The sequence below is a fragment of the Ictalurus punctatus genome, chromosome 22 (genome assembly GCF_001660625.3).
Source record: "Ictalurus punctatus breed USDA103 chromosome 22, Coco_2.0, whole genome shotgun sequence".
Classification (NCBI taxonomy): domain Eukaryota; kingdom Metazoa; phylum Chordata; class Actinopteri; order Siluriformes; family Ictaluridae; genus Ictalurus; species Ictalurus punctatus.
The window spans coordinates 4856023-4871887 of NC_030437.2; the positions used below are offsets into that span (position 1 = coordinate 4856023).

A 15865-nucleotide genomic window follows, 5' to 3' on the forward strand; every position below is an offset into this window, starting at 1 on the left:
GAATGGGATGTTCACAAAGCACATATGGTTATGATGGTCGGGTTTCCACATACTTTTGGCCAAATAGTGTACAGTATATACATTTAGAAGATTTAGAAAGCAAAAAGGCACAAACAATGATTTTGTGGGTATAAAGTGCAACTGAAAAATCTTGGTCTAGCTAAATATATCTGTGTGTAATCCATTTACACACCTACAATAACTTGATCTGGGTCTGCAGTTATAAAAGCCAGACTGCACTCATATTAGCCAATATTCAACCCTGTTGGCTTTTACAGCAGAGCTGAATGAACTCGGGTCATAGTTCAACATCAGGATAAAGCTCAGTGAAATGTTAAAGTTTGATAATGGAAATATGAGGACATGAGGAGTGTGAATTGTGTGTGACAAAACGTACCTCAGGTGTGTAAACGTAGGCTGCCTGGAAACCTCCAGCAATAAATGCCCTCGCAATAAAGATCAGCACTGTTAAAGACGTCCTGCAGCACACACACACAACCAGAACTGTTTCATTGCTGCTTTGAACTGCTGTCCTAGTTTTAATAGGGGGTGTAACTAGTATTCGAGTGTGTTTAAACAAACATTAAAAGCCCAAATCGTTGAAAATGGATCAGTTTTAGAAATCCAAAAACGTGGAGTCCTTGTTAAATATTAAATCCCAACATTTCAGCCCAAGTCATGTGATTGCAGTGAAAGCTTATTTATTTATGTATTTATTTATTTATTACACACAGACTTTCAACTGTTTGCAATGAACAAATCAAACAAAAGCAATTGAAACACAATGAATTGAAACACACAAACTTATAATGACTTCTCCAGTCTCAAAACTATTCCACTGGAGACTTATTATTTGGAGACTGAAATTATTTTGAGACATTATAAGTCATTATAAGTTGCATTTTAAGTTGAATTTGGGGAAACCATGTCATTCATTTTGTTGAACTATTTGAATTGCTTTTGTTTGATTTGTTCGTTGCAAACAGCTGAAAGTCTGTAAATTTTGACAGTAAACTTGATTTGCATTGGGGTTGAAATTTTTTTTTATTGAAACTGTGTATATATACATCTTGCTTTCTGTAAAGCTGCTTTGTGACAATGTCCAATGCTAAAAGTCCTATAAAATGAAACAAATTTAGAATATTGTCTGGGATTGATGGACTCTCAGTCACAGAGCCCACACCTCCTTCGCTAGTCATGACAGGCATTGAAGCCATTTCAAAGCAATATTATATTTGTTATCTAAATGCAGTAAATGTAAATACACTCAGAGATTGTGAAAAATGTTGGCCGTCCTCCTACATTTAAAAAAAAAAAATCTGAGATTTAACCAAAAACAGTTGGACTTTACATTTAATACAGCCAACAGTTTACATTTCTTAATTAGCCATAATTGCAATTCTTGCCAATCCAATCATAAGGACTAGATGAGTTGAATGGACAGAAAGAAATAAAGAAAAATAAGTGTGTGTGGTATGTACCTGCCCACGCAGGCATAGAGCGGCACGATGCAGAGTGAGAAGACGAGGAAGCACAGTGCCATGGTCTTCCTCCTACCCAGCCTATCGATCGCCCACAATGTCACCAGAAGACCTGAAACACATTAATTATGAGTGAATCGCCTTCAGTGCAGTGTAGGCTTTACACTGGCATGTGCCAGTAATCAAAAATCCAGTAATATAAGCCTGTGATTTGCCTTACAGCTGGTACTACTGTCAGGGTTGCTTTTACAAAAAAGTGATCAATACCTTCTGACCAATAAGAACAGAGAATTCCACAGCACTATGATATAAACCATGATATCAATTGCATGTAATACTGTTATCATGGACACTGGGACAGATTATTTGCCAGTAAATTTTATCAAGGATGTAGGTCAGTGGTCGAGTGCATGCTTTGCATGTACGAGTCCCTGGGTTCAATCCCCAGCATCTCTACATGGATGGTACCTTTTCTTGAATTTCCCCTACGGGGGATCAATAAAGGTACATCTTATTTTAGTAGTCTGTCTGTGATTCATCAATGCTGAGGAACTTTCAGAAGGAAATGATGACAGGGCCATAAATTCCAGCAGAACATTCCCAGATTTACCTGGGAATTCTGAAAGCGTTGTCCACAACAGGTCTTTGTAATCATCGGAGTTCAAGTACTTGCACTCCAGATTACACCTCAGCTCTGTTTTACTGCCGTTAGTCTCTAGGGGGAGGCAAAGAACTGCATTTAATATTCAAAGCTCAGTTTGTTGTTGCTTGATCTGGATTATCAGTACAAAAGTCCTTAATAATATGAATGAATATTGATGAAAAATAGACGTTGGTCAGCTGTCAATCATGAGAAATCAGGACTCACGTCCACAGGCACCGCCTTCCTGGAAAAGCTCTGTGGTCAGTAGTACAAGGCCATAGTAGGAGAACGCATTAGAGAACCTGAAACATATAGTACATTTTGTTTTAAAGCTGCATGTCATAATATAGTTACATGTCCAAATCTTGTCAAATGTTCATATACTTCTTTTACGTCAGGGGTTCACAATCATTTTCTAGTCAGCAACCCTTTTTAACTGTAAAACTATTTAGGCACTTTAACAAAAGGGCTCTGCAATTTCATGGAACCCACTTTAGCTTTAAGTGATGTTGTTAAGACACAGTCTTATTTTAAAATGAAAAATTATATATATATATATGTATGTGTACATTGTGTGTATATATATATATATATATATATATATATATATATATATATATATATATATATATATATATACACACACACACACACACACACACACACACACACACAGACTTTCATTATTTAGTAATAAATAATTAAACAATCAAAAAGATCTCCATAGCTTTAAATAAAAACCTTGAAGCTCAGTCACATGACTAATTATATACTAATTAGACAAAGAAAACAATAAAAAGGTATAGTTCAGCGAACTATTCACACTGGCAATTAAAATCATTGCACTAAGCCTGGGCATGTACAAATGTGTACACATTCACAGTTGCCTTTCTCTCTATTTCTTTCTCCCTCTCCTTCTTTCATAATACAGCAGTTCATTCCAATTTTATTTTCCTGTTGTCTTATAAAGGAATGTACAATAACAAATGGGGAAAAAAGTATTTTGTTGTTTCATATAAACACAGAAAGTCACAGTAATTGTACAAAGACTTATAGTAGAAGAGCTGTGAGCTTTTCATACTCTAATTACAGTGAGGATGTGCAAGGATGTGTGTAATGCATTTCACACCATATGAACCAGAGGAGAACTGTAGTCCAGCGGAAATGAGGCAAAAATAGATCCTTAATCTTCCCTCTGTCTTCCTGATGAGGAGATAAAGATTAGAAAGATTAAAAAGCAGATCTACAACAGCATGGTGACAGAGGGAGAACACACAAATGCTGACATCTGACATACAAAGTGTAAGGAGGTGTAAGGAACTGGCATGAACTTAAAACAATACTGAGCAGAACAGTACATATGGAAATGATGGTGTAGCCACATAAGGTGCTTAAATAATTGCCTGGATTCTCTGTATCTGCTTTAAAAATAAATAACTAAATAAATAAAAACACTAATAAACTTTACACCCCCATACTAATATTCTTATGGGTGCAGTCTTACTCGAAAACAGTGCATCGTACTGTCTGAGACATGGTTGCTTTTACACTTTTAAGAATAGAATATGACACTAGTATAGAATTGATCCTGGTGGTGGCATAGAATTGATAATGACAGAATGTTATAAAATCCTAGCAGTGAAGAAAGAGAGTATAATGGAACACAATGACAAAATAGCATATAATTAATTGAATATGACATGTTCGTATAGAACTGAATATAGAGCAGTATAGAATTGAACATGACAGAATAAATTAATGAAGGTAGAACAGAATGAATGTGACGGAATGAAAAAAAACAATGACAGAATCGAATAGAATTCAGATGACAGAACAATAAAGGTTCGATGATTGCAGAGCACTATATGACTGACAATATGGATGAAAGAACAGTATAGAATTGAACATGACAAAGAAATATACTGTAGAACTGAAGACGACAGAACAGTATAGAACAGATTATGGCAGAGCATGACAGAATTGAATATGACAATAAAAAAAACTAATTATGGCAATAGGATCAAATTAATCTGACCAAATAGAAAAGAATAATGCAGAAAAGTATAGAATTATGATAAAACAGTATAAAATTGAACATTACAATAATATAGAACCGATTATGGCAGTATAATAAGCAATAGGATGGAATGAATATGACTGAATAGAAATGCATATGGCAGAACAGTATAGAATTGAACATGATAGATAAGGATAGAGTTGATGTGTTTAGTTACCTGGCGTGCCACTATGAGTTTGCCCAGTGGCATGGGGACGTTATTCTCTGTAGCGATGCGTTTGAGTGTGTTCAGAGCTTTCTCTTGGTTTCCAGACAGAACATCATAGCGGGCACTCTCGGGCAGCCACTGCAGATTACGTACACACACACACACACACACACACACACACACACACACACACACACACACACATGAAATACGGTGCCCTCTTATGGTGTGTGCTTTTGGCAGTGCAGTAGCAGAACATACAAAGCAGAGGATGGCGAAGATGAAGAGTGGGATTGTGGACAGAGCGAGTAGCCAGCGCCAGCCCAACGTCGGCATGACCAAGATCGCCAGCAACACCTCAAACACTGTGCCCAGGGCCCAGAACACCTGCACACACACACACATACACACACAAACTTGTATAGAAGGCCAAAAGCCAGAGTCTAAAAGTATTAAGACAGCAATTAATGCTGATTGTTGTGTGTTAGGCACGTACACGAGTTACCATTTGAATTTATAATAAAGTGTAGATTTACTTAAAAATAAATGGGACAAGTTCATATAAGATTTCTCTGCAGTTAAAACTGAATTGAAAATACTGAAATTTTGAATAATGTACATAACACATACATGTCCTAATGGGACAGATACAGTATAAGGTTAAGGGCAATATAAAACGATGACACCTCAATGAGCAGAATGCATGTAGCTCTGGAGCGCATGGGCAGAAACTCCGCATACAGTGTCACTCTGAAAAAGAGAGAAAGAAAAAAAAATTGGTTATCTTGCTGTAAATATTATATTGCATTGCAATAAATGAATAAATAAATAATGCAGCAGATAAGTCCAAAATGTTTTCAAATATCTCCACTTCTAGAGACAGGTCCTCCTTATTCCAGCTTGAATTATTTAAAGTGTATAAGTATTAGAAATTCTGATGTAAAAAATAAAATAAAAATAAAGATGATAAACAGAAGGGAAAGAAAAGGTACAATGCCCAGTATTCACTACTACAAGGAAAGTGTGTTCATATTTAATAAAAACAGCAGTAAATCATGGAGAGTCCACACTGCAAAGAGACAACAAAACTTAAAAACTGAAAATCCACATTGGAGACTCCATGCATAAATGCTAAATACATGTCTCCTTACAGAAAATATCACAATAACAGCAATTAAATGTTTTTATTTGTTGAGTAACACCACATTTTTCATTTTTTTAAAAATTGTTGTGTGGTGCATACTGCCATACAAGTCCCTGTGGAATTTGTTACTGTAAAACTAGGAAGCTATTAGAACAAGTTTATTCATGTAAACCTGTGATTTGCTGAAGCTACAGTCAGAAATGCTCTTATCAAAAACAAATTTGGTAATTTGGCCAATTTTCACCCACTAGCTACTTCTCCTAGCACGCGACAGCTACCAACCAGAGAGGGTGAGGGCTAGCATGTGCTTCCTCTGAGACACACAAAGCCAGCCACTGCATCGCAGCACTCCAGTAAATACTGTGTTTTGACATCACGACTGTGATGGAAACTTACGACTGAGGAGCTCCTCCGATACCGAAACCGACCAGAGCTCGGACGAACAAAATCCAGCCATAAATAGGGGCGAATGCACTGAGGATGCCATAGAACAAAGTCCACAGAACACTCATCTTCAGACCCTGAAACAGAAACACACACACACACACACACACACACACACACACACACACACACATGCATGACATATGAAAATTGTATTTATATAGAAAACTATTGTAAACCCATCAGCACTTTAATGGACAGGGCTGTAGCATCAAATTCTCAGGTTTGGGACATAAAAATTCATTTAGTCCTCCGAAATAAACTGACAAACATGACATGGACAATTCCACATCCAATCACATACACAAACAGCATACTGTAAGGAATGCATAGCAAAGGCAACATAACCAGGTATTTAAATGTCTCTTCCACGTTTGGTCTTCATAATGCTGTTTGTTTAGGTATGTTCTCCACCAAACAGGAACAGGGGAATTTATATTGAGACACTATAACTGCACACAGGACGACTTGGTTCAACTTATTTTGTACCTTCTGATGGCTTGCACCAGAACTATTTTAGGGATTTCATCGCAACAGAGGTGAATACTTGTGCAGGCACAATTTTGCAAACTATTTTGATTTTACAGTTTGTGTAGATTCATGATATATATCCAAAGTAAGTTCATTTTAGTGGAGGATACTTATTCAAGGTTCTGTAATGTCCAGTTTTTTTGTTTGTATGTTTGGTTGTTTTTTGTAAAAGGGCAATGAGCAGTTTGGTAGCAAAAGAGTCAGATCTTATTGGAGAGTTTAGCCAGATGGAAAAGAGCTGGAATTCCCATCATGATACCTGGCCAGGCCAGATTAGAAAAATCCCTCAAAGTCGGAGGACGTTAACCACTAGCACCCTGATTGAAAGTGCATGGGGAACAGAAAAGCCAGTTTAGTTTTGATTCAGACAAGAGAGATGAGCTCTATGAGCACTTGATAAATTCTGTTCTTTCTTTAACTAAAATTTCAAACCTATGACATCAGCCTCCATCTCTTCAAAAAAATAAACAGCTGCCTTTTTGTGTTCTTAAAATCTGACATGAATTCTCTTACATTTTCAGTGTTTTTTCCACTCCTAGTTACCTGAAATGACTTATTGGCATTAACTGTACAAAATTTCTTTGACACTTCAAACCTAGCAGGACTAAACCACCTTGACCACATAACAGGTAGGCTGAAAGGCAGGTGGTGACCAACTGTGAAACTGTCCTTCCAGATTTCAGCTCCATATTATAATAGGACAAAAGGCATAAAATAGATAAAAGGCATGAAGAAATAAAGGAAAGAAAAACCTTTTGAGGCATAAATATTTTGAGGCAATATCATTCTAAACATGACCCTAAACAGTGTACTTGACTGAGAATCCCTGCAAATGACGATTATTTACATTTGGTTAAAATATTATATTATATGTAATATACTAATGATACTCACTGTTTTTCGCCCATATTTATCAGATATGTTTCCCCATAATGAAGAGCTGATCATCATGCCAATAAATACCACCTAGAGCAGACACACACAGGGAGAGAGAGAGAGAGAGAGAGAGAGAGAGAGAGAGAGAGAGAGAGAGAGAGGAGATATAAATAGTGAAGAAAAAGACAGACACACAAACAAGACACATAGATTGATGAAAAGGATTAGGAGAGGAACGAAGTTGGAGAAAATGGAGATATAATGAATGAAAAAGAATGAAAAGCAGATCTAGAGAAGATAGGGAGAAAATGACAAAGTAAAAGAAGGGAAATGAAAAGAGAGATATACAAAGTGTGGTGACAGGCCAGTGGCCGACGCACAGGAAACAGAGATCGCTCCTCCTGCAACTGCCGCGGTGGTGATGAAGACACAGCTCTGCGTCAGCGCCACCAATATTTTGGACTGCCAGAGGGCACTTGGCGGTGGGGCGGGGCCACCGACACACCCACGGCTTGTGAATGGTGCACCGCACGGAAGAATTCCACCATCCAGCAAGCAAGGGGAGAATATAAAAGGGCGATATTCCAGTCGCAAGGGAGGAAAGAAGAATCTCCGAACATGTGCACAAGTATCTGTCATGTGTTAGGCAATTGTTATGACACGTGCATGTTCGCTAATCGCTGTTGTGTGTTTCTCTGGTTTTCAGACGAGTCCGACACGAGTGCAGGCCCCGCCCCCTGGCTGTAACCGCAGACGGCTAAGACCCTCACCGCCCGATCGCACTTCCCCACAGACACACACGCAAACACACCCGCCCAGAAGAGGGCCGCCACATCAGCCCGACTGCCAGCGCACTGTCAAAGGAAAAGAGGTCATCCGAAAGCGCCCCGCCTACGGGACACCCCAGGAGGAGTCCAGGCCGATGAAACTGGATCGGGGACGCCGAAGGAGGCTCAAGACTCCGGGCCTGCTGGAGGGGGCCCCCACACTCCAGACCCACCGAAACCAGCCCAGCGAAGGAAGGAAGCCCCAGCCCAGCCGGCCTACCTGGCCCAGGGCAAGAAGAACACCCCGGCCGAAGGTAAGTCACACACACACCCTAACCCACTCTCCTCTGTATTTCAACATGTGAGCCTGCAGGGGAACTTCGGCCGGGTGCAGAAAGAGGATGACCGCCTGAAGCATTGCTGGGCCCAGGTGCAGCAGATTGACGGGGTCATCCAAACCCAGAACACAGGCTACCCACCTCCTAATTTCTAGTCAGGGGAGGTCTTCTATACCACCGAACCCAGCGCAGAGAGGAAAACGTGGACCTCCTGGCACTCCCCAAGACCCGAACCCAAACACTGTTGCACCTGGCCCATACCCATCCGCTCGGGGGCCACCTTGGGGCCCGAAACACCGGAGAAAAACTGAAGGACTGCTTCATGTGGCCGGGGATGGACACAGAGTTCCGGGCCTTTTGTCAACAGTGCCCTCAGTGTCAGCGTACTGCCCCAGAAAACCCCCGCCAGTGCCCCTGATCCCACTTCCCATCATCAGCGTCCCCTTCGAAAGGAATGGCATGGACCTCGTAGGGCCACTCCCCAAGTCCACCCGGGGCCACGAGTACATACTCGTCATCGTGGACTATGCCACCCGGTACCCCGAGGCGGTGCCACTGCGCAAAGCCACCTCCCGCAACATCGCCAGAGAACTGGTACTCCTGTTCAGTCGTGTGGGATCCCAAAGAACATTCTGACCGACCAAGGTATGCCTTTTGGTTCCAAACTAATGTCTCCTCTGTGTTGGCTGTTACAGGTGAAACACCTCAAGATGTCTGTCGACCACCTGCAAACCGATGGACTGGTTGAGAGATTCAACCAGACGCTAAAACAAATGTTACGCCGGGTGGTAGACAAGCAAGGAAGGAACTGGGACCTCCTCCTTCCCTATGTGCTCTTTGCCGTCCGGGAGTGCCCCAGGCGTCCACGGGCTTCACCCCCTTCAAGCTCCTCTTCGGACGGCGACCTTGAGGACTGCTGGACGTGGCCCGCTAAGCGTGGGAGGAGCAACCGTCCCCATTCCGCTCAGTCATCGACTGATAGTTCAGGAACACATGCGAGCTGCCCAGGAAAAACAAAAAAGGGTGTACAACCATCCCACGCAGCCTCGGGAGTTCCAACCGGGTGATCGGATGCTCCTACTAGTGCCCAGCAGCTCCTGCAAGTTCCTGGCCCAGTGGCAAGGCCCGTACACAGTCCTCGAGCAAAAAGGCCCGGTTCATATCTACCCTGGACCTAACAATAGGCTACTGGCAAGTCGCACTGGCACCGGACGCGAGACTGGAGACGGCACCGGACGCGAGACCAGAGACGGCCACCGGTCACTGGCAGCACCGGGTTCTCCCCTTCGGGCTACACCGGGCGCCCGCAATGTTCCAGCGGCTGATGGACATAGTCCTGCGACCCCACCATATGTTCGCAGCTGCCTACCTAGACGACGTAGTTATCCACTCCTCCACTTGGTCGGACCACGTGTTCCACCTGGGGGAGGTTCTAAAGGAACTCCGGAAGGCCAGGCTGACAGCCAACCTCAAGAAATGCCACCTAGGGCTGAACGAGGCACAGTACCTGGGCTACCGTATTGGCCGGGATATGCTGAAACCACAGCCGAAGAAAATCGAGGCCATGAAGGACTACCCCGGCCCACATCAAAGAAACAGGTATGTGCCTTCTTGGGGTTGGTGGGGTACTACCGCAGGTTCGTGCCTAACTTCTCCTCTATAGCTTCCCCCCTCTCAGACCTTATGAAGAAGGGCCAACCGGACCAGGTGAAATGGTATGCGGCAGCAGAGCAGGTGTTCCAAGCCCTAAAGGAGGCCCTCACCAGTGCCCCAGTGCTACGCAACCCAGACTTCGCTCTCCCATTCACCATACACAAAGATGCCGCCGAGACCGGGCTGGGTGCTGTTCTCTTGCAGACCTTCAGTGGAGAGGAACACCCATTCCTCTACATCAGTCGAAAGTTGTCCCCAGCTGAGAGCAAGTATGCGGCCATGGAAAGAGAGGCCCTAGCGATAAAGTGGGCCATCGAAGAACTGTGATACTACCGGGCCAGTTGGCACTTCGTCCTGGTGACAGACCACGCCCCACTGCCAGTGTAACCCGATGGTTCCTCTGATTGCAGGATTTCTCTTTCCAGGTCCATCACTGGGTGGGGACCCACCATGGGAATGCAGATAGCCTCTCGCGACAGGATGCACTGTGGGCCCAACACACAATGGCAGTGGGCTCGGAGCTGGGGGGGGTACTGTGGCGACAGGCCGACGGCCGGCGCACAGGGAACAAAGATCGCTCCTCCCGCGACTGCCGTGGTGGCGCTGAAGAGACAGTTCTGCTTCAGCGCCACCAATGTTTTGGATGGCCAGAGGGCACGTGGCGGCGGGGCTGTAACTGCTGACGGCTGAGACCCTCACCGCCCAATCGCACTTCAACACATACACGCACCCGCACTCCCCTCACCGTCTGTCTTAAATAAAGATCCCTCCACGAACCACACTAAAATGGCCTCCTGTGTGTCTGTGCTCTACCTTCTGCAGGCTAAATTCCCTACAAAAGATAAAGAGGAAAACGAAGAGGGAGGGAGGCGGGAAGAAATATGAAGGGAAGAAATACAGAAGATGAAGAGGATGGAGGCAGGCAGAGAAAGAAAAAAAACAAGCTGCCACTAGAGAATAATATAAATAGAATTAAATAAGAGGGCAGAAAATACACACACACACACACACACACACACACACACACACACACACACACACACACACCCTCCTCCTTCATTCATCGTCATCATTATAATTACCGAAGTGAGCAGTGCTACCTCCCAGTTGGGGAGCCTCCACTCACAGTGCAGCTGAGGGGCCAAGATACTGAGGATCATCATCTCCATAGCATCTGCCATCTACACACACGAAAAAGAAAAAAGAAAAAAAAACACATAGTACACACCACTGGATTTTTGCACCATTGCGTGTAAACTCTAGAAAATATTGTGTGAAAATCCCAGATCAGCAGATTATGAAATACTCAAACCAGTTCGTCTGGCACCGACAACCATTCCACGGTAAAATTCACTGAGGAATTTTTTTTTCCTCATTCTGATGTCTGATATGAACATTAACTGAACCTTTTGGCCTGTATCTGCATGACTGTTTGCTGCTGCAACAACATGATTGACTGTTATTTTATAACAGCATAATTACATGAATGGACAGGGATACATTTGTTCCTATTAAAGCGGTACAACCACTTTAGCAAAAAACGTTTTCTTCCACCACTGTAACAATATTTTTAAAAATCACTGACCCTCAGTCCATACATCCCCACTTTAAGAACCACTGTGAGTATTTCCACCACTAAAATATCACTATGAAATCTAGAAGAAAAGTATAATTAGTATTAAACTTATTGTTACAACCCACTAATCTTTAGAATGGGAAGTTTTTTTGTGTGCTGCGCCATATTTTGTGTGCAGGTCCGAACTCCCTCCCAGAGTTTCCAGCCTGCCCTAGCCTGCCTTGCTCCCAGTCTCCCAGGATGACATCACTGATTGACAACAATATTTAAAGAGGAAGAGGAGTGAGAATGGTGTGATCTGGTGTTAGGAGATTGTTTGGTTCATGGTGCTTGCCCTTGTGGCTATCAAAATTCTGTATTCTGACTGCTGTTCTGGTTTTGACTCTTGCCTGGTTTTTGACTGAGTTTGTTTGTCCCTGTATCTGTTTATGTATATTCTTCTCCATTGTATATATGATTCACTTGGTTCACCGGCGGTAGGGGTGTGGCTGCCATTTCTTTTGGGAGAGGGTCCTTTTGTCTCTGTGGGTCCTCTCTGAGGGTCCTTTTGGCTTAGGTAGTTAGGGAAGTATCCTTGTATTTTCTGTTATTTTCCTGTTAGGTAAGCTAGCTACCTAACAAAAGAATCCTTTTGTTTATTATTTTGGCCTTGGCCCACCCTGAAGGTATGTCTTTTGTTTGGGTCTTTGTATATAATTGTGTATAAAATATAATATGTATGTATATAATTGTTACAATATACCACAACTTTTTAAACAAAAACCTGGTTGTGTTATTCCTGGCTTCCCTTATTTAAAGGTCAAATTCCCTTGAATCCCGAGCTGGTTTGTGCGGCCTAACCTAGACTAGGCCATGACATTATTAATATAATTATTATGAATATTAAATACATTACAATGTTGAACCACTTTTTTAAGGAAATTGAGGTGTTTATTGGACATACCTGTACATTCTAAGCCATTCTAATCTTTTAGACCACTCAGCGGGCCTGCATTACTGCCTTTGTCCAGAAAATACTCAGAATACACAACTCCACAATTTGATGTGTTATATGCGTTAAATGAACAAAACAATTTTACATAAAATCACTACTACAGTGTGACACCCTATTGTGATAATATTTGTGTAACTTTGACCTGATGGGAGTGTCACACTATAATAGTTAAGCAATTAAAATTGAGAGCAGTCCAATTAATCATAGGTTATGTCATGTATCAGGAAACGCTGGACTCCAGTTCCCATCAGCCACTGCACTACATGTCACATGACCACCTGCACCTGATTCACATTTCTGTTAATGAGCACTCTTGTGTATATATACCCATTGTCTGCACTGTTTCTCTGTCTTTCGTTGTCTTAGACTTTCGTGTTGCATGTTACCGTGTTTTGTTTCATGCCACAGTATTTTGCCTAGTTGTCTTAGTGTCTTTGTTTTGTTTTTGATTGTTTAAATAAATGTTATATACTGCGATTGCTTCCGAGCCCATCCTTGATTCGTGACAGGTTAGAACAAAAAACAGGGGGAAAGAAAATGCCATTATTGCTGTATTGGGGTGCAATACAGTAGGTAACACAAGGTGGCACTAGGTACATTCCTACTTAAGGGCGTTTGCAAATTCTTTGCTAAGAAAAGTACTAAACAAGTCAGGCTGAACACTACCCTGATGTTTGTGTTTATCATTAAAATACATATTTGTTTAAACAGTCTGCTGCAATAGAAACACTAGTTGCAAACAGGGAAGGAAAAATCCATCTTGAACAACTTGCATACTGACATTTATAAATATAAAACAGTAGTGGTTCAGTGGTTAAAGGCTCCGGGTTACTGATCAGAAGGTCAGGAGTTCAAGCTACCATTGTTGAGCCCTTGAGCAAGGCCCTTAACCCTCAACTGCTCAATTGTATAAATGAGATACATGTAAGTCGCTCTGGATAAGAGCGTCTGCCTAATGCCATTAAAAAAAATAAATAAATAAGTAAAACGGTCTTCAGTGGCAATGAAATTTCTTAATGTCTTAATATAGATTTTCATGTTGGTCTGTTTTCACTTTGGGTAACAGTTTCCTAGATTACCCACAGTGCCGCTCAGCTACCTGCTGATAGCGGTGCCAGTCGGATTTATGCTATATTCCTGACCTAGTGGGAACTGGGAAGCTTTCAATTGCATAAACTGAAGTTTGCACAGGAAGTTTTTCGAGAGCTCTGATTTCTCAGAGTTGCGATTCTGTGACGTCACTTCAACATGCTCATAGTGAAAAGTAAGAACAAGAAATAACAGCATGATTTAAGGTTATTTAACAGGCTTTTGAGTTTCTGTTTATATTTAAATTTGCTTAAATACCAGGTAATAACAATTTCAGTAATCAATGCAAGGTTTTTTTTATAGCAAACTTCTGCACTATTAACAGTGAATCGTCACATCCACTTTGAAAATAAATTAAGCACTAATGAAACAACACTTTAATTACAGATTTTTAATAGACATTGAAAGAAGACAAAAGATGAGGAGAGGACACAGCCCCTTAATGAACCTCTATTTCTGACTTCAGACGACCGTGTTCACATTGGGAAGCTGAATGAATGCAGCATTAGCCCTTGCTTAATCTTTACCTAAAGGAGGCAATGCCCTAGCCAGCCCTCACGTCTCCTTATGTGTACACTCTGATTAAACAGATCAGCATGCAAAGATTCAACTTCCTTGCTAATACAGCAGTCAAAACCATCATGTCATCTCGTAGATCATTGACATATACATGCATTGCATTTTGGAACTTTGTGTCCAACAAAGTCTCCACTACTGTTAAGAGTTCTCATTAATTTGACATTAAACCTCATTGGAAATGTTGTTTTTAGGAGCAAAAAGAGCCAAGGAAGCCAGCCTTACCCAGGAAAGGCCTGTGAGGACAGAAAGCTTCCACTGAAATGGACCAAAGCCAATGGCTTCCACAGCATCTTCCACCATGAAGGTATCTACAGCCAGATGAAGAAATGAAGAATGAGCATACATCTAGCAGAAGTATAAAATAATTTTCTGCAGAAACCTTTATATAGCCTATGGTTTTAATTACCATCTGAAAATACTTACGAGAATAATGGAAATGTGGACAGAGGAACATGTTTTCTTCATCACAGATGTCCTAGAGCTATTAGGCTAATGCAGCTATCTAGTAGCTACTTCTAATAATAGAAATTAATAGCCTCCATTTTAGCATTGTTCAATATACTGTATCTTGTTTAAGTAAAAGACATGTCTTTATCTTCAAAATCACTTCGAATATCAAACTCATATATCAAATTTGATTCAGCTGATAGATAGATAGAGAGATAGATAAACAGTGTGTCAGAAACCACATAAACAAGTCTGTTCATGAATGCTAAATGCTATGTATGTCTCTTTCTTGTTAGCTACATTAGCCTTGTAGCTCTAATGCAAAACTTAAGAAACAAGCTTCAGACACCAAACATATCTTGATTATTAATATTGACTAACTGATTACATTTGGATGAGCACATTATTGGCCTTCTTTCCTTTTAAACTATAGTTAAATAACAATCATTGTCAGCAGCCTCAATGGCTATGTTCCAGATAAATGTAACCTTCTTATTAAGTCTGTTTTTCTCAAGTAACTGCTTCAGTCATCTCCCCTGATTATTATTAGAACCTGTGTAGAGTTTCTCACCTGTGTCTTGTTTGCTTCTTTTCAGGAGGTCTTCAATGTGCTAAGCACTGCAGTTCTAAACCATGCTCCCTGGTGTGCTTAGTTGTTCACTTACTCTTGTTAGTTCTAATGATAATGCTAATCCTTTACCTATACACTTGTGACTCACTTTCTGCTGCTGTGAATCACCTACAAATTCCCAAAAAGTATCACCCATGCTTCAGTGGATAATCTCACCTGGATACTCCAGACTTGTCCATAATAACTTGCCCTGTGCTCATCCCTGGACTCTTAATTACAATTTGCTCATGAACATCCTTTCTACACACTTAGTATGGTTTGTCTTTAATCTCTAAAGGAGGATGAGTTCCTATTGAGTCTGGTCCCTCTCAAGGTTTCTTTCTTATGTTCCCTCACGAAGGAAATTAAGTAGTTTTCTACAACTTTTTCATACTGAACTGCTCTGTGTACCTGGTGGTGCAGTTGTGTATTGTGTATATGGAACTAGACTACTTCAAGTTTTAAATG

The 15865-nt window shown here is 41.4% G+C and overlaps 1 protein-coding gene across 3 annotated transcripts in view; it reads right to left on the reverse strand.

Moving 5' to 3' along the window:
* Positions 1–15865, reverse strand: part of svopa (SV2 related protein a) — a 43954-nt gene that overhangs the window by 8842 nt on the left and 19247 nt on the right. For all 3 annotated transcript variants that reach the window (XM_017452464.3, XM_017452463.3, XM_017452462.3), the window contains exons 3-14: positions 14563–14648; positions 11185–11283; positions 7363–7434; positions 5890–6014; positions 5036–5099; positions 4611–4736; positions 4359–4487; positions 3254–3327; positions 2350–2426; positions 2092–2196; positions 1482–1593; positions 398–479 (exon numbers count right to left, since the gene is read on the reverse strand). In XM_017452464.3, the coding sequence (XP_017307953.1) occupies positions 398–479; positions 1482–1593; positions 2092–2196; positions 2350–2426; positions 3254–3327; positions 4359–4487; positions 4611–4736; positions 5036–5099; positions 5890–6014; positions 7363–7434; positions 11185–11283; positions 14563–14648 (1151 nt within the window). The remainder of the gene's footprint in view (positions 1–397; positions 480–1481; positions 1594–2091; positions 2197–2349; positions 2427–3253; positions 3328–4358; positions 4488–4610; positions 4737–5035; positions 5100–5889; positions 6015–7362; positions 7435–11184; positions 11284–14562; positions 14649–15865) is intronic.